The following is an 18,943-nucleotide window of genomic DNA, read 5'->3' on the forward strand; positions in this document are numbered from 1 at the left end:
CATAGTGCCATCAGCTTTGTCTAAACATTAAATAGGTGCAAATACACAAAGATTAAAAAAAAACAGAGAGCATACTTTACAACGTAAATTACAGTACTATAAATATATTTTATATACATTATACATACTCTTAAGACATCATTTTAATATACAGCGTATATTATATTGATTTGCAAACTATTCAGTGCCTTACTAATATTATATATCAGAAGCTTAAGAATTTATTTGCATCATTACACTTATAGTAAATGATTTCATATCAATGAGGCCATATTTTGCCTAGTTTATTTCCACCATTTAAATAGGCAATTATCCACTTAGATGCGCATTAACGTGTATAGCAATAGTTTTCACATGAATATTTTCTTTCCCTTTCATAGTGATGACTAAAAGAGGGGCTGCAGCGGGATGACCGAAGCGTGGGGGGACAGCAGTGAAGGAAAGAGTGCATGGGGTAAAGGTGAGAAAGCCAGATGGCTAGGATGAAGAACTGAAGCTGGAATGATTGGCATCTGAGGGGGAGTAACAAAAGTTGGCTGATTCCCAGGACAAAGCCTTGGTCCTACTGGTCCTACTGAGATCTGAGGTAACGATGTTCTGTTGAGAGCTGGGACTTGGGACAGAAACTGTTGGTGTGGTTGAAGCACTTTAAAGGTTCCTGCAGCTGCAGCTGCTGCCGCGGCTGCAGCAGCTGCTGCATGCTGCTGCAAAACAGTATGGTGGATAGCGGTTACAGAGGTAGAACACAAGGGCTGCTGCAAAGGCAAAGGCTGCAGAGGTGTGCTAGTGGGTGGGAGGGCAGCTGGAGGAAAAGTGAATTTGACCTTGTTGGCCAGCATGCTCGGCGGAATGATGTGCTGGTAGACTTCACATGGTAGATTTTTGAACTTGTCATGGTTTTCTATTGGAATCAATAATGCTTGTTCTGGTAAAGCTAACGGAGCCAGGATCTGCTCCGTTGTTACAAAGGTATGGCCACTGACATGTGCTTCTTTGAATGGTAATGGTGGTTGTGCATTAAGGATTCCTGAATTAAAATACAGCCACTCAGTTGATGCCTCATTCATCTTTCCTTGTGGAAGGGCCTCAGCCAGTTCGTAACGACAAAGGTATGATTTAGGTTGTGACTGTCTAAAGTTCCTTTCAATACTAGGCACCTTGAAAGGAATTTGCTTCTCGTTAATATTTGTATTCTCACTTCTTTCTTTGTGTTCAAGCAAGGTACTGTCCATTTCTTCTTTTGTTGGGGCACTAGCTCCGTAGACTGATGTGGTGGGTTCACTGGAAATCTCTGACAATTCACCAGAAGTGGTCTCCATTACGACCTGCTCAGTTTCACCATTGGTTTCAGAAGGAAGGGGACAGCTAGCGGGCAGAGCCAGTTTATTTTCTACTTGGTCCATTTGTTCTGAGTTCCTTTTGACGTTTGCAGTTTCTTGTGGTTTTATTTCCTCTTTTCTGTCTTCACTTATTATTTCATCCTGGTGATGTAAGGAAGAATTACCTTTCCTGGGATAATCTGTCTTCTCTTTGAGTTCCAAAGCTTCAAAACTGGTGTGGAATCTCCTCTGTTTCCTTTTAGGCTTACAAGGAGCAGAAGTGCGGGGTGGCCTGAAAAATTCTTCTGGTAGATAATTCTGTTGATCTAAACTTTCATCTGAAGAATAAGAATATGAATGTTGTCTACGTTTTTGATGGCATCTTTCTGATTCATTAATGAGAGAATTATAACCTCTTTTAACTGCCTGGTTCTGACTCATGCATTTCATTTCATTTTGAAGAACTAGGCAGCTGTGATCTTGACTACAGCTGGACGTTTTGGCTTTCCAACTACAGAAAGTTCTGGAGTATGTTAAATTATGTTTCACAGAATGTATCATTGTTGAATTGGATTGTCCATTTAAAACAACTGAGCTCTTTTTACAGTGGTTTTTAGAACTGATAATAATATTCTTATTATTATTGTATTCAGTGTTCTGGGTTTTCCACATTTCTTCATTTTCACTTAAGTATATGGATGCTGATTTGGGCCTTTTATCAGGTAATTGCTGTGAGTCCAATAATTGCTCTGTAGCTAAATACTGTTTTTCTGAAATTGTTTCCAGTAGATTTTTCCTAGTTTTATCAGTGTAACTATTTTCTCTTTCCATTTTGAAATAAGTTTCTGATTCTTTGATTTTCTTTCCATAATTATGGCGACATAACTTTCTTCTTTTTTTCTTTCTTCTACTTTTATGGAACCAGGGTTCATGAGTATCTTTCAATCTTATTTTGTTGTATTTGCCACCAAGAGCATCCTGTTTTATCTGATTTTTAGTAAAAGCATATATTTTTGTTTTTCTGATCCTACAGGAAATATTTTTATACCTCTGACTCATACTCTCATTTTTTCCAGAATCACAGCTATTGGAGAGCGTATCATCAGCCAAAAGTGGAGTGACTTGGGTATATCCATTTCTGCTACCTCCAATTTCATGATCAGTAAGTCCTGTCACAGATGTGTCCTTGCAATCTAAAACTGGTCTCTTGCAAATGTCTTCTCCCTTCTGATGAGAAGAAAGATCACTTAAGGGCAGCTTATTTTTATCTAGATTGTTGTTTAATTTAGTGGACTTGAAGTCAAAACAGAGAGGATTACAGCTATAGGAAACTGATGGTTGAGTAGTTGTGTAAATCAGCATTTCTGATGGCCACTGAAGAACTGTGGATCCATCCTTGTTAAGTACGGGTACAAATGGCTCACATGGTCTTTTATATAAATCCATTTTTTTATGTAGGGTTATATTATCCTCTTCAGAATTTAAAGGGGCCAACATGTCAGGGCTGTGATTTTTACATTCAGCTTCAATCGTGGATGCATCATTGTCCTTAACACTTTCCTCTACGGTAGCTTGCAAAGACAAGCAGTCATTAGCCATATCAAGAATTATAGATTTATTTCCTAGCAAGTCAGAAGTGTTACCACTTACAGGTATGTCTTCATTAATAATAACATCTTCCAGTGGAATTTGATCTGCTAAAGGGACTGAATTTTGACAATTATCTGCATCAGATGATGAAGGGAGTTGAAACTGGCAAAATGGAGGTAATAGTAATGTATCTTTTTCACTAGAAACTTCTCTCATCTCTTGAGTTTGAGCAGTTTCTCTGTCAGTGCACCTTCCTTCTGGTGGATGAAAAGAATTAGCTTTCTCCTCATAACTCAAAAGCCCATCTGTTGGTGAAGAGAGTTGAAGATGACAAGCACTGGGGACAAATCTACTTTTTCTGCTAAATCCTTTTGCCACAGAGGCATCATCGTTGCATTCAGAGAAGGCTGCAGCTGAGGACTCCAGCTTCACGGATGCTTTCTTTGGAAATGCAAAAGAAAAGCCAATTTTGTGTCTGTGAATCCCCTGGGCTTGATCTCCAAGTTGGCTCTTTTTGGCGGTATAAGTTTTCACGCTTTCTGGATCTGTAGCAACAGTGGTAACACCTTTAGCATTCTCTTGGCTATGAATCAAAGTACATTTGAAATCTTCCTGGTTATTAACTGAATCCACAACAACTCTTTGGGAAATTTCATTACAATTTTCTCTCACAGTAACAGTTGTTGACTTGAACATAGGGCCACTTCCAGGAGCACTACAAAAAGAAACAAAAGTGTGTTTTCAGAAAGGACACTTGAGGAAAAATACTCAAACACTTACAACTTAGAGATGTCAGCGTAAGACTTTTTTCAAGTTTTAAAATCTTTGTAAGATAATTACTTTCATGTAGTGCAATTGCCTTCCATAGAACTGCAATTTAATTTAGTTATTGGATATTGTTTGGGATAACTTGGAGATGATGTCTTGAAGTTACTTTTATAGCTATTAACAGCAACGGTCAAAGACATTTCTATGCTCTCAACCAGTGTTTCCAGACCAAGAATTTTTTTACCTCCATGGCCTCTTCAGTGACATTTTAGAATACAGAAGTCTCTAAAATAAAATTACTTTTAATTCACAAATACTCAACATCATTGATCCTATATGGAGAATATGAAGGAAGTTAAAGAAAAACTCTCAGTCATGATGTAAGCAGGGCTGGGAATTCAGTTCAACAATTCAATTAAACCAGTGTTCACTGAGTATCTACCACAGGCCTGGTGATATGCTCAGTGAGAGCTCTGAGTCTTTTGGATTGGCTGTTCTTAATATTTAAAAATTATCCTGAAGTTATCCATTATATCATTATATAGAGTAAATATAGGAAAAGACTATACTTACGATGTGGTTTCCATTTATTTGGAATTACAGTATACCAAGAAGAGTGAGCTCTTATTAAAAGAAAGATACTGTCCAGCACATAAACAAATAACTACCTAAGTATCATCTTTACCCCAAAAGAATTATGCTGTTCAGAATTTTCCATGCTTTTCTGAAAAGTTAGTTTCTCAGAAGTTATAAATGGTCCAAATTTTTTTAATCAAATAATTTCTTCAATATCTAACACAGTGGACTGTTTTATTACCTTGTTTGATATTAGGAAGCAACACTACTTAATTTACACCTCATTAGAGGCACCAAATTACTGGGAAAATCATGTGCCTGGGGGAGCAGTGTAATGTGAAATATTTATGTGTGCTAAGAAAAGTAATTTAGATAAGACGTTTTGCTTCTTTTGTACATATCTTATTATCAGCTCTACTTCTCTTAATATATTAGACTTTACATTTGCAAATGAATTAAATTACATAGGTCCGAGATAATATGAAATGTAAACTTGCACTTGTATAATTTTTCATTTTTTACTACACAGAATAAAAATATATGGTTGGTATAATTCAACAGAGATTCTGTTTGATATTAACAGTTCACTATAGGATTCCAGATATATTTAAATTTTATTTTGACTTTTCTAAAGCTGACATCTCAAACAATGTTTTGATATGTCAATATCCCCTAACATTATTCTGTATAAAATAAATTTGGCATAAAATAGCTTTGTTTTAAATAATAATCAGAGAGGCTTACTTAATGGGGGGGGGTACCCTAAGGGTGGTTGTCTTTTCATAACATTGTCCTGGCCTGAATTTTTAAGTTCTGATTTATAACATTATAGCTGCTCTCTGTTAGAAGCAGGTCCAAGTGTAAGAGTTGTAAAGTTTTAATAGTCCAGTTAGAGTTCATTCACAGCGAAACTAATTTCAACCTACCTCTGACATGCATAGGGCCCTCCTGACCTTTATATATTAAGAATACATATGGAGCAAGGAACCTCTCTTTTTCGCTCCATATGTGTTCTAAAGATCATTGCAAATAAAAGTTCTCCAAATTTTCAATGAAAAAATAAGTTCCTCCTAAAACTCCATTTATAGCAAAGGCTATGAGATGGTGCTTTGGTCTCTTCTTCAATCAAATGTTTTGAATTTCGCCAAGAAATAGAATAGCTTTCAACTAAGACAGCTTAAAGAGAAGAATAATGTAAAATTAATTTTTTTACAAACTAAAATTATAGTAATTTGGCTTTTTATTGAAATGTGCATTAAACAGGTGTTTGCATAAAACTCAAATTCAATTTACTGTTTACAGCCCACAGAAAGCCATGAAAATGTGAGCGTCTTATTCTGGGTACAGAAATAGATAGATTTGTGCCCTTTATTCAGTTCCTTTTTTTTGTTGTCATGTTTTAAGAAAACTTAACATTTTACTGTAGACTCACCATACAGTTTCCTTTCTTAGCTCGGCCAGCTTGTGCAGGCGTTGGAGTGCCTTTTCCTGTTTTCTTTCATCTTTCCTGGATTTAGATGCTACATTTCGAGCAAATTCCCTTTGTTTTAGTTCTTTGAGTCTCTATTAAAAAATACAAAAATAATTAACAGTATTTAGGTCTATGGCAATGTCAAAGTTACTATTGTTGTTGTTGGAATTTTCCAGTACATCATCTTTGATCTCATCTAAGGAAAACACAGCATTTGTGACCATCCACTTCTAACAAAATATTTTCTTGCACTTTTGCCTTGTAAAAAATGCCAAAACATATTATTACACTGTATCAAAAGATATGCCTATACCCTGGTAAATTGGAAAGGAAAAATTTCTTCTTTACTTATTGATTGTTTCCTGCCAAGATTCTCTGCCTAATTTAGATGAAGTGTTGGAGTCTTATAAACCCTTAATTTTTAAATAAATTCAATTAAGCTTGTGTATTTCAGTTATATATGATAAATTCCATCATATTTTGATGTGCTCTATATTAGAAAGGTGTCTGATCCTTTTCATATTTTTTTAAGAAGAGTAAATGTCTTATGTTAATCCATAAGGCAAATGCCCTCTACTAATGTGATTTAAAATAATCCCTCCCCTCAAATACCAGGCATATTTACCAAGTAATTCAAGATCTGGGAAGAAAATTAAGTGTCTTTGTGTAAATTCTTTTTATATTGAGCATATGTTTCATCTGTATTAAAGGAGCTCAGTTTGGGGGCTGAAGGCCAGAAAAAGAACATGTCAACTTGAATCGAATTGATAAATAGCCATGTATGTAGCATGATTTAAGAGACCCCAAAGTGGTCCCATGCTCCAAATATTTTCACTATAGTCTTTCACAGAGACAGTATATAGTCATTAAAAATGATTAAAGTACTGTTTTTTCTCATGGAGCTCATGTTGTTATGCAATCGTGATACGCCAGAGTCTTAGAATAGGACTTTATGAGAATAAAACATATACTGATCACATTTTTATGAAGTGGTTGAACAAAATCTTAATAAATGCCTTATGTGCATACACTGATGTATGCCAGGGTCTTAGAACAATGCCTGATCTATAAAAGACCTACTCAATAAATATTTGTTGATTTATGTAGAATCACTTAGATCCTCCAAGTTAGGTATTTTCCTACTTCAAAAAAAGTTATGCTAGGGAATTCCCTGGTGGTCCAGTGGTTAGGACTCTATGCTTTCACTGACAAGGGCTCTGGTTCAATATCTGGTCAGGGAACTAAGATCCTGCAAGCTGTGCAGTGCAGCCAAAAAAAAAAAGTCATGCTAATGAAATAATATTAGATTCTTGGTCACCCTAGATTGTATCTGCTCAATTTCTCCTACATAGAACCATAACTTAAACTTCAAATAATCTCTAATACTTTAATTAATGGGATTTATATAAGGTATATATACATATATATGCATATATATGTATGAGATTACTCTAGAATATTTATTTTAACATAACACAAAGATATTTTGAGATCATTTACATTGACATATTTGTGAAGGAGTTTATTTAGAGTTGAATTTAAATAAAAGATTAACCATGTCATAAATATCTAAATTGTACTAGTATTTCATAGAAAGTAAAACTTTGATATATATCATTGCACTGATATAACAACTAAATGTAGCTACAATTTTATAATACATATTAAATTATTTGTTATTAAAAATATGTAGAATTAGAGATACTAGGGCAAAAAGTTTTAATTCTAGATTTTAAATATTCATAGTCTTGGTCATCTCTATTTCCTAAAATCTTGAAGTCATATCAAGACTCATTCAACAATTTATTGATCACCAGCAACGGTCATTCTGTTAAATGGCTGGGATATTTTTCAGAGAGTAAAGAAAATGTTTTTACTTTTATCTGGTGTGTGTCTCTGTGTCTGTGACTATATGTGTGGGCAAGTGTGTGTGAGTGTATGTTTATACGCATTTTACAGAAATAGGGAGAAAAGACACACAGGAAGAGATAATGGCAATCAGTGGTTGAGGTATTCTTATTGTCCCATACGAGGACAGAACAGGGGTGCCCCAACAATCCCCAGGTAGGCTACCTGGGAAAAGTCACATCTGATCTGGGTCTTGAATGATATAAAAGAGCATGAAGAAGAAGGGTTGGATGTTGGAAGTGAGAGGATATTTTGGGGAAAAAAAAACAACAGTTTTGTATGAACATAGAAATAAAAGCATGCATACTCTAAAAGAAAAATGCACGATGTAAAGAAGGATGGCTAGAGCAGAGTGTATTTGTGGAAATAATGAGAATTGATGAATTATGGGGTCCAACCAAATCATGGGGAACCCTGTCTATCATATGACTAAATGTGACTGTAGGAAACATTGAAGGAGTTAAACAATGCAGTGCCACAGTAGGACTTTCATTTTATTAAGATTCTTTTGACGTCAGTATGCATGAAACTTTGCCATAGAACAAGATTAAAGACAAAGCAACCAATAAATAGAATATTACCATGAACCAGGTAAGAAACAATAAAAGCCTTTCCTAAGGGAGTTGCAGTGGAGAGGAAAAGTAAAATTAGTGATTTATTGGATGTGCATAATTGAGTGACCTAAAGGATATGCACTACCTTTACTGAGACATACCACCTGCCACTGTAAGAAAGAGATATTCAGTCAAGAGAGGGTTTGGGTTAGGAGGAGGATGCTAACAGAGAATTTGAAAGAAAATAGAAGATAAGTTCTCTAAAATAAACATTTAAAAGAATCAAAGTGCCAAGTAAAATAAAGCAAGAAATTTGCAATACCAATAAAAGAACCAACATTCAAAGATGTTTTAAAAATTCTATTTATAAATAGTGATATTTTAAGAAGCAGACATAATGTTTTTTCCTACTAGATTCTTTGGGTAACTGGAGACAACAATTAAGAAAGATAGACTTGATTATTTTTAATAAAGTTTTTAGAATAAATGTTAATTTCTATTATATAAATATGCATATATATGCAAGTAAAAGTACAGTGCTTCTAAAAAAAGTTAAGCTTTTCTAAAGCAAGTATATGAAACGCCAAGAATTTCACTATTTACTGTTTCAAATTAACCATTATGATTTGACCTAATCCATTTCCACAGACATAATAGTTAAAAAGCAAGGATTCTGTCAATTACCAAATGCCAGTAGTGTTGTATTATCTGTGATATAACTGAGTGATTGATATGGCTATGATTTAGGGAACTGTGTACATTTATTTATTTTTATTGGAGTATAGTCAACTTACAATGTTGTGTTAGTTTCAGGTGTACAGCAAAGTGAAGAATGCAAATGTTGTTTTTTCTTGTAGAGGTTGTCAAGGAGCACCAAACTACATTCAAGTGTTCCTATTGATCTCAATCTCCCTCTATGTACACATAATTTTCTTATCTCAGTGACAGACTTCCTGATAAGGTAAATAAACTTGACTAACATTTAGGGACTATTTAGTTGCAGAGATTATAGGCCTCGTCAAATACTCTGGTCAGTTTTAGGATAAAATTTATCAGTCTTTATATCCTTTCTTGAATTTTTCTGCAGAAAAATAAAGTCCTACATCATATTTTATATCAAGTAGAGTAATTTTGACAGGCAAACAATAGAAACCAAGTAAATTCTTTTGAGAATGCCAAATGGAAAGAAAACTTAAGTTCCACACAAATGAATATACAAGATAATACCTGTGAGGCTTATGGAAATATCAATGCTATTTCAAAATCTTCTTCAACAATTTACTGAGAATCACTCAAAAGAAATTCTTAGTGATAAATGTCAGGACAGGAATGACAGTCAGCAAGAATTAGAAAATTAAAAGTATGCTAAAAGGACATTGTGTGGCCTAGCTACTGCATTGCAAAACAAATTATAATGTACGCTTACATATAATTCAATGTATACTTTGAAAATATGCAATAAGGAATGAAAAAACAAAGAATCAATATTCTTTGGTTATGATACCATCTCAGAGGGTCTACTCTACTTTCCCACCGATTTACTTCTCTTAGTCTATAGAGAAACAGAATGTCACAAGGGCAACACAGGTCATTAGTCCTCAGATGTGGTCTCAGGAAAACCCATTGAGTAGGATGGTTGGGAAAGTTATAATGATCCTAGCCTCAGGTTAATGGTGGTGTTCAGACAGTGGCAAAAGGTTTCTTCAATGTGAGAAAGAGAGAGAAAAAGAGAGAGAGAAAGATACCATTTAAATAACACATCAGTTTGTGTTTAAACATTTAGGTAAATTACATCGTTTTACAATTGCAAACAAAACTTTTATGAACATTCTTTTTTTTTTTTTAAAGAAATTCACGTTCTTTAATTTATTTATTTATTTATTTATTTATTTATGACTGTGTTGAGTCTTCGTTTCTGTGCGAGGGCTTTCTCCAGTTGCGGCAAGCGGGGACCACTCCTCATCGCGGTGCGCGGGCCTCTCACTATCACGGCCTCTCTTGTTGCAGAGCACAGGCTCCAGACGCGCAGGCTCAGTAACTGTGGCTCACGGGCCCAGTTGCTCCGTGGCATGTGGGATCTTCCCAGACCAGGGCTCGAACCCGTGTCCCCTGCATTGGCAGGCAGATTCTCAACCACTGCGCCACCAGGGAAGCCCTATGAACATTCTTATATCTATATATTGTACACCTGTCTAGTCTAATTACACCCAAAAGACAGGTTCCTACAAGAAAAACTGCTAGAATAAAAGATAAACATGCACTTTTTTGAGGTTTTCCAAACTGCTATTCATAGCTTTATACCATCATTTCACTCTTCCCAACAGTATATTGGGAATATACACAATATTGGGTAGCATCCCTACTAAATTTGTTTAATTGACAGTCAATACATGATATATCATTAATGTTTTGCCTATAATTCATTTGTTTACTAGGAAGCAGAAATATTTTTACATATATATTGGCCACCTGTATTTCTTCATTTAGAATTAATATTGTTCCTTAAAATTTATTAAGCAACATTATATACATTACTTTGACTCTGAAAATAAGCATGTGAGCAAACAGGTCTAGCATTATTGTCCATACTCAGAGACGACAAAACTGAAGCTAAGCAAGTTTTAGACTTGTTCAGAGTTGCGTACAAGTGGTAGAACCAGACTGGAATCAGGATTTCCAGGAACACTTCCTGTGACTTATCTCCTATATTTACTCTTCTATACGTTATTCAAGCATTCTAACACTTTAGGACAGGCTTATTGGGATGTGATACAGATTTTCATTTGTCTTTCAGCAAATACTCCTTGAGTGTCCATTACTTGTCAGCTGCTATTCTAAGCACAGTTGATATATCTGTGACAAAGGAGGAAAAAAGCTCTGTGTGTTTCATGAAATTTTCACCATAGTTGAGAGAAAGGGACATTAAAACATATAAATAAGTTGTATAGTATAGTAGATAGTGAAAAGTGCTGTGGATGAAATGAATTTAAGCTGAGGGTGCAGGAAGTAAGGGGAGGGATAGCAATTTCAAATAGAGTGATTAGGTAAGGTTTTCTATTAGGCTTATTTTCTATTTCTGTTTAACAAATTACCATAAACTTAGCAGCTTTCAACAGCACACATTATTATCTCAGAGTTTCTGTAAGTCAGTATGCCTATTCTTTGCTCAGTCAAGGTGTTGGCCAGGATGTTTTCTCATCTGGAGGCTTCTCTTGGAAAAAATAATCTCACAAGCTCCCTAAGGTTGCTGGTAGAGTTTATTTCCTTCTGGTTATAGGACTGAGAGCCCCAGCTTCCTACTGATTGTCAGCCAGGACTACTCTCTGAGTGCCCAATCTGCCAGCAACAGAAATCAACACTGAGCTCCCAATATGGCGCCATTCCCAGGTGTGATAAGCCATTGCCTGGTGGCAGGTTGATTACTTTGGACAGCTTCCTTGAAAAAAGAAAAAAAAAAAGGCAGTGTTTTGTTCTTCCTGCAATAGACGTTTACTCTGGATGTGAACTTAACTCCCCTCCATGCAACACTTCTATCAAAACTACAATCTATGGACTTACAGAATGCCATTTCTACCATCATGATACTCCACATTTATGATCACTGTTCTGATCAAGGAACTCACTTCACAGCAAAAAAAGAAAAATGTGGAAATGGGCCCATTCTCATGGAATTCACTGGTCTTACCATGTTCTCCATCATCCTGAAGTAGCTGGTTTGATAAAATGGTAGAATGACCTTTGGAAGACTCAGTTATATCTCCAACTAGGTGGCAATACCTAGCAGGGCTGGAGCAATGTTCTCTAGGAGGCTGTATATGCTCTGAATTAGTGTCCAATATATGATGCTATTTTTCTCATAACCAGGATTTAAGGGTTCAAACATCCAGGGGTGGAAATTGAGGTGGCACCACTCACTATTACCCCTAGTGGTCCACTAGCAAAATTTTTGCTTTCTGTACCCACAACCTCATGCTTTTCTGACCTAGAATTCTTAGTTCCAAATTGCAGAACAATTCCTCCAGGAGACACATCAAGTATTCCACTGAGTTGGAAGTTGTATCTGCTACCTTGCTGCTTTGGGTTTCTTATGCCACTGAGTCAACAGGCAATGAAGGGAGGTGCTGTGCTAGATGAGATGATTGATCCTGATTACCAAGGAAACAATGAACTGCTAGCCACAGTGGAGGTAAGGAAGATTATGTCTGGAATACAGGAGATCCCTTTGGTGTCTCTTAGAGTTATCATGCCCTGTGATTAAAGTCAATGGAAAAACTACAACCCAACTCAGGCAGTGTCACTAATGGCCCAGACCCCTCAGGAATGAAGGTTTGAGTCACTCCATCATGGAAAGAACCATGACCAGCTAAGGTGCTTGCTGAGGGCAAAGGGAATGAGTAGTGGAATAAAGCAGTTATAAATACCAACTATGCCCACAACTAGTTATAGAAATGGGAACTGTAATTGTCATGGGTATTTCTTCCTCATTTAATTATGAAAAAATATATATATATTTTCTTTCATCTCTTATTCTCTTATCATATACGATATGTTGAATTTACATCATAGTATTTAAGTGACAGGATATCAAGGAGAAGAGAGAACATCATGCAAAAACTTTGTATCCTTTTCTGGGGAGCAAGTCAGTGCATTTTCAGTTGTATACAGGATAGTTGTATCATGTTAGGAAGCATATCGCCTGTTGTCTTTTTTTGGAGATTGAGTATAGTTTAAGGAGATATCTATGGGTGCCAAATTGATGAGAGATAGACTTATGATGGTTAACTGTATGTGTCAACTTGCCTAGGCCACAATACCCAGATATTTGGTCAAACACCAGACTACATGTCACTGTAAAGGAATTTTTTAGATGAGACTAATATTTAAATCAGTAGATTTTAGATGCTAATCTCATCTAAGATCATTTTTAGATGAGACTAGCATTAAATCAGATGAGTAATCAGATTTACTCCTTAAATCCTAGTAAAGCAGATTACTCTCCATAATGTGGGTGGGCCTCATTCAATCTGTTGAAGGTCTTAACAGATGAGACAAGTCCCCCAGGAAAAAAGAATTATACCTCCAGGCAGCCTTTAGACTTGAGACTGCAACATCAACTCTTTCTTGGGTTTCCAATCCGGCAGTCTGCCCTGCAGATTTTGGACTTGTCAGCTCCCACAATGTGTGAGCCAATTCTTGAAAACAAGTCAACAGATAGAGAGATAGACAGACAGATTGATAGACAGATAAATAGATAAATAAATATTCTATTATCTCTGTTTCTCTGGAGAACTCTGATTAATACAGGTTTTCACCAGAAGATGGGTATATAGTTATGATGTTTGTGGTGAACAATGCAAATTGCCTTCACATTATCAATTACATCCTTCTAATTCATTAGCAGAATTCCAGTTTGCGGGGGGGATGGGGGGTGGGCAGAAAGATATTCAATTAAAATAATAAAAATTTCAGCCTCCCTGTAATAAGAGTGGATATGTGACACAGGCCTCACTAATTGAATTGTAAACAGGTGCCTCTGAGGAGGATATGCCTAAAAAAATAAGCCTCATTAAAGAAAAATTCTTTATGTTTTTTTAACCATGTTTTTCATTTCCTACCCATGTGTAATTGGTAGTCTTAGGTGGGAAGCAACCATCTTTCAATCGCAAGGTTGTCAGCTTGGCAGAGAAGGCCTAGATGCTAAAGATAGCAGAGCAAAAAATGAAAAGATCCCCATCCCCTAGTAGCATCATTGAATTACTGCATTATTCTAGGACTGATTACCTATGTAGTTTGGAAAAAAATAAATAAAAGCCAACTTTATCTGAATTTATTTTCATTTGCTGCTGCATGTAATCTTGGCTTATGTACCTACTTACTAGATGTGTGACTGGATAATTAATATCAAATTCTTAGACCTTTGTTTGCTCAGATGAAGATGCTGATGATATCTAAAGTTCCTTCTAGTTTTTGCATCCTAAGATTGATGTTTTCAATGTCATCTTTTAAGATGGAGTTAGTTTTTACTAAATAAAATATGTATCTAGAACATTAATAATAATTACCTTGTTAAATGTTTTCTCTACTACAAGTAAATCCATTACTCCTTTGAATTGGTCCAATACTTCTGTTCCTATTTTCATATATCTTAGTAAGTTAATATGTTACCCACTATTACTGTTTCCACAGGCTAAAAATTTCCTTTAAATTCCCAATAGTTGTTTCTATCAAGAACTGCTTTCAGTGATTTTTGAAAAATCTAAGTATGCTTTCTATCTTACATAGAGCAATACCTTCAAAGAATTACAACTAAATCACCATCTCTATTACCTGAATCAATTTAACTCTCTTGGAAGACAATATGCACTGGGTTCTATTAGAATGTTAGCAAATATATTTCTTCAGGGAAGGTTGTTATTCAAGTGAATGGTATTACACTTCAATGTGTAATTTCCTTCTAGTCATTATTTAATCAGTGGCTTTATGCTGAGTGAACCTGTGGAAGATTCTTTTTTAAATTTCTTTTCCCATTACTATCATGAATGTGTATCATTTGGACTTTTCTCTTGGCAGCTTTAAAAGCATCTAATTCTCTTAATGGCATATCAGATCTGAACAATATCTTTCCCCAAGGCCTCTCATTCTTTAGATTCCATTAACTCAAGTTTCTCTTTGTGGACAAAAAACTCATTCTAGTTCTAATATAAAAGTCTTTGCAATCTGTATGTGTTATGTCTAAAACTGATTTTCCAGCCATTCAGTTCATTTTCTTAAGTGCTGGATCAGAAGTGTCTCATGCATTTTAAGTGCTCATGAATGCTTCTCAAATTGAATTGGCACAGGACAGCAGTGATTAACTTCTTCATACAATAGGAAGCTTTGAAAATTTGCTAACAAAAATCTCACTCAGATCTTTGGTATACAGGGAAAGCAATGGAAACTTGAGTCTAAGAAATATTGACACTTTTATTTTAAAAAATATACAAACAACTTGAGTGGCCCAAAGTGAAGAATAGTTAAGAATTATGGTTCAATTTTATAAGGAAATACTACGCAGCTACTACCAATAATGCTAAGAGTTTAAAATATTAGGAATATTGTTGTATTATAATGCTAGTTTTAAAAATAGCATGCTAATAATTTTATAATATAATTAAATGTATCTGCATCTATAGAGATAGACTAAAAATGCTAGAAAATACACAAATGTCAATGAATATTTCTCTTTGTAAGGTAAAATCAGAAGAATTATACTTTTGTTTTCCATTATATGGTAGTTTTCCATTTTTTTCTTACTAGCATGTTTTACTTTGAGAAGAGATTTTTAAATTTCAATTTGAAATATAAAAATTAGATATATTTTAAAACTAAAACAAAAATTACCATTGATGGCTCTTCCTATCATACATTCATATTTATGGCCTAATAAATAACTAGACTGTTCCAAATACTTCCAAGCTCTCTAAACATGTATAAGTAAATCCTTATACCCAATACAAAAGGATAAAATAAATCTGGTGAATTTTTTCACACATGATCTTTAACAACATGGAATGATTGTAGGTTGGTTAATATTTTAATCATCTTTTTGGCATAAGTATAGTGGGAAAATAATATATAGGGACAATAGTAGTCAAAGTCTGTGAGAAATATAATATCACATTATATAGAAATAGATATATACTTTTTCTTTTTCTCTCTCAAAATTATCTCTATATATGTAATTATGAATGATTTATCATGTATATGTAATAAAGAAATAATGAGTAAAGGGTTAGCAAACATCTTCTCTATAGAGTAATTTAACCTTGGTGTAACTTACAGCTGTTTCTTAGGCATGTAATAAAGATGGAATATTAGTTGTGTTATTAGGCAATTTTGCTTATGATTGAAAATAACTCCTCTTTTGCAAACTGCATTTGGGCTGGGAAGAGTGTGAAGGATTTATTAATACTTGGTGGGAAGTCCTAACTGGTGACTTCCCTGAATGCAAACTAGGTTTGTCCCTTGCCAGGACCAAAGAAGTTATACCCACAGAACATTTTGCAAGATATAATTGCTCCTATTTGTGAGATAGGACAAACTTCTAAGCCACAGTGGCTCCCACATCCATCCATGTGATCTCGTCTCTTGGCAACTAAATTGTAACTTGAAATGCCAAGGGAAAGAGCCCCCGAACTGCTGTGGGAACGTAAGAAGGACTCCTGCTGGAGAGAAAAAAACCTGGTGTGTGTGATGCTGGCCTATAACTTTCTAAGTGAATCTAATGTTGAATAATCATTCAGAGATGCACATGTGGCAGGAAGGGCCAGGTCAAGGTAAGCTGTGTCCTCTAGGCACTGAGACCAGAACTGAGCATGGTGACGATGCAGACCTTCATCCTGGAGGCTGCTGGAACTCTGCTTCACACCTTGAGAGCATGGAGATCTTGACACAGGCAGCCAAGAGCCAGAAGAGCAAACATGAATGTGATATTTGAGCATTTGGGATGAAATCAGCTTCGGGAGTCTGAAGGGGAGGGATCTATGAAACCAGAAATGAGCACTGGCCACAATTAGATCATCAGAAGAAACATTACAGGAATGTGATGCTGGGAATCTAAAATTACATGGCTACATGAAGATATCAAATGTTTAGAAACTATTATTGTGTGATGTCAGTGAAAGTGGCAGAGTAGAGAGTTCCAAGAACCTGACCCTACACAGAAACAGAAAAATAAGTAAAAATTATCAGAATCAACTTGATAAAACTCTGGAAAATAATCAAGGGTTTATAGCAACCAAGCAATTGCTGAATCAAGGAAAAGATGACTTAAACACAGTAGGAGAGCTTTGTGGCACTTTAATTCACCCTTGTCTTTCCCACTTAACTGGGGAAAAAACAAACTGTCAATCAAGAATACTATAACTGGCAAAACTATATTTCAGAAACAAAGAGTAAAATTAAGATATTACCAAATAAACAAAAGCTAAGGGAGTTGTTGCCAGTAGACTTGTCTTATAAGAATTGCTAAAGGGAGCCCTTCAGGCTAAAATTAAAGGACACTTGAGAGTAACCTGAAGCCATACAAAGAAATAAAGTACACTGGTAAAGGTAACTCCATAGGTAAATATAAAAGTCAGTATTACTGTATTTTGCTTTGTAGCTCCTCTTTTACTCCTATGTGATTTAAAACATAAATGTATCATTCAATAATTATAAATCTATGCATTGTGCATAAATGTACAAAAATGTAATTTATAACAATAACTACATGAAGGGTAAGGCACAAAGGTATATCAGGGCAGAGTTTTCAATACAACAAAAGTTAAGTTTGCAAAAGAGTATTGTCAGACACCCAACACTAATAAAAATTAGTTCAATATGTATCAAAAACTAAATAGAAAAGCTAAATCTACAAAACTCTGAGGGGAATCATAGGGCTAAATCTTCACAACCACAGATTTGGCAATGGTTTTTGCATATGACACCAAAAGCATGAGCAACAAAAGAAAAAATAGATAAATGGGAATTCATTAAAATTAAATAATTGTGTGCATCTGAGTAAGTGAAAAGATAAACTACAGTATAGGATATAATATCTGCAAATAAAATATCTTATAAGGGTCAAGTATCCAATTATATGTGGAATCTAAAAATACAACAAACTAGTGAATATAACAAAAAAGAAGACTCAGATATAGAGAACAAATTAGTGGTTACCAGTGGGGAGCAGTGGAGGGATGACATAGGGTGCGGAGAATGGAAGGCACAAACTATTGGGTGTAAGGTAGGCTCAAAGATGTATTGTACAACACATATAGCCAATATTTTGTAATAACTGTAAAATTTCAACAACCAAATTTTTAAAAATGGACAAAATGTTTGAACAGACATTTCTCCAAAGAAGATATACAAATGGCAAACAAGGACAAGAAAGTATGCTTAGTACAATGAGATGCCATTTCATACTTACTAGGATGGCTAATTTTTTTTAAAGGAAAATAACATATGTTGGCAAGGATATGGAGAAATTGGAACTCATGTTAATTGCTGTTGGCAATGTAAAATGGACAGCTGTTATTGAACATAGTTTGGCAGATGCTCAAAAATTAAACACATAATTACCATATAACCTAGCAATTCCATTCCTAGGTATATACCCAAAGTGTTTGAAAACAAATAGTCAAACAAATACTTGTACACAAATGAACATAGAAGTACTATTTGCAATAGCCCAAAGATGAAAACAATCCAAATGTCCATCAATAATAAACGGACAAACTATGGTATAGCCATACAATGGAATATTATTCAGCCATGAAAAGGAATGTGCAACATAGATGTACTTCAAAAATATTATGCAAAGTGAAATAAGCCAGACATAAAAGGTCACATATTGTATGATTCCATTTATATGAAATATTTAGAATAGCAAAATCGGTAGATATAGAAAGCAGAGTGGCTTCGGGTTAGGGTAGGGAGAAATGGGGAGTGACTCTATAAAGGGTATGGGGTCTCTTTCTGGGTGATGAAAATGTTGTGGAGCTAGATAGAGATGGTAGTTTCACAACATTGTGAATGTATTAAATGCCACTGAATCACTCACTTTACTATGGTGAATTTTATGTTATGTGAATTTCACCTTAAAAAGTAAAATATGCATCGATTTTTCTCATATTTTCTAATATAATCAGCATTTTATCCAAGATTTTCTTTAATTGGTTAAAACAAAATGAGTTAGTTTTGAGACCCTCAAGCAAAATTGCCAGTTGGGAGAA

The 18,943-nt window shown here is 35.0% G+C and overlaps 1 protein-coding gene across 1 annotated transcript in view; it reads right to left on the bottom strand.

Moving 5' to 3' along the window:
• Positions 1 to 329: 329 nt before the first annotated feature.
• The window catches only part of ZNF804A (zinc finger protein 804A), a 303,065-nt gene continuing 284,451 nt past the window's right edge, over positions 330 to 18,943 (bottom strand). Inside the window, exons 3-4 of the mRNA XM_068543868.1 lie at positions 5,686 to 5,816; positions 330 to 3,624 (exon numbers count right to left, since the gene is read on the bottom strand). Coding sequence (XP_068399969.1) covers positions 387 to 3,624; positions 5,686 to 5,816 — 3,369 coding nt within the window. The 3' untranslated portion in view covers positions 330 to 386. The remainder of the gene's footprint in view (positions 3,625 to 5,685; positions 5,817 to 18,943) is intronic.

Source organism: Eschrichtius robustus, chromosome 5, assembly GCF_028021215.1.
Source record: "Eschrichtius robustus isolate mEscRob2 chromosome 5, mEscRob2.pri, whole genome shotgun sequence".
Lineage (NCBI taxonomy): Eukaryota > Metazoa > Chordata > Mammalia > Artiodactyla > Eschrichtiidae > Eschrichtius > Eschrichtius robustus.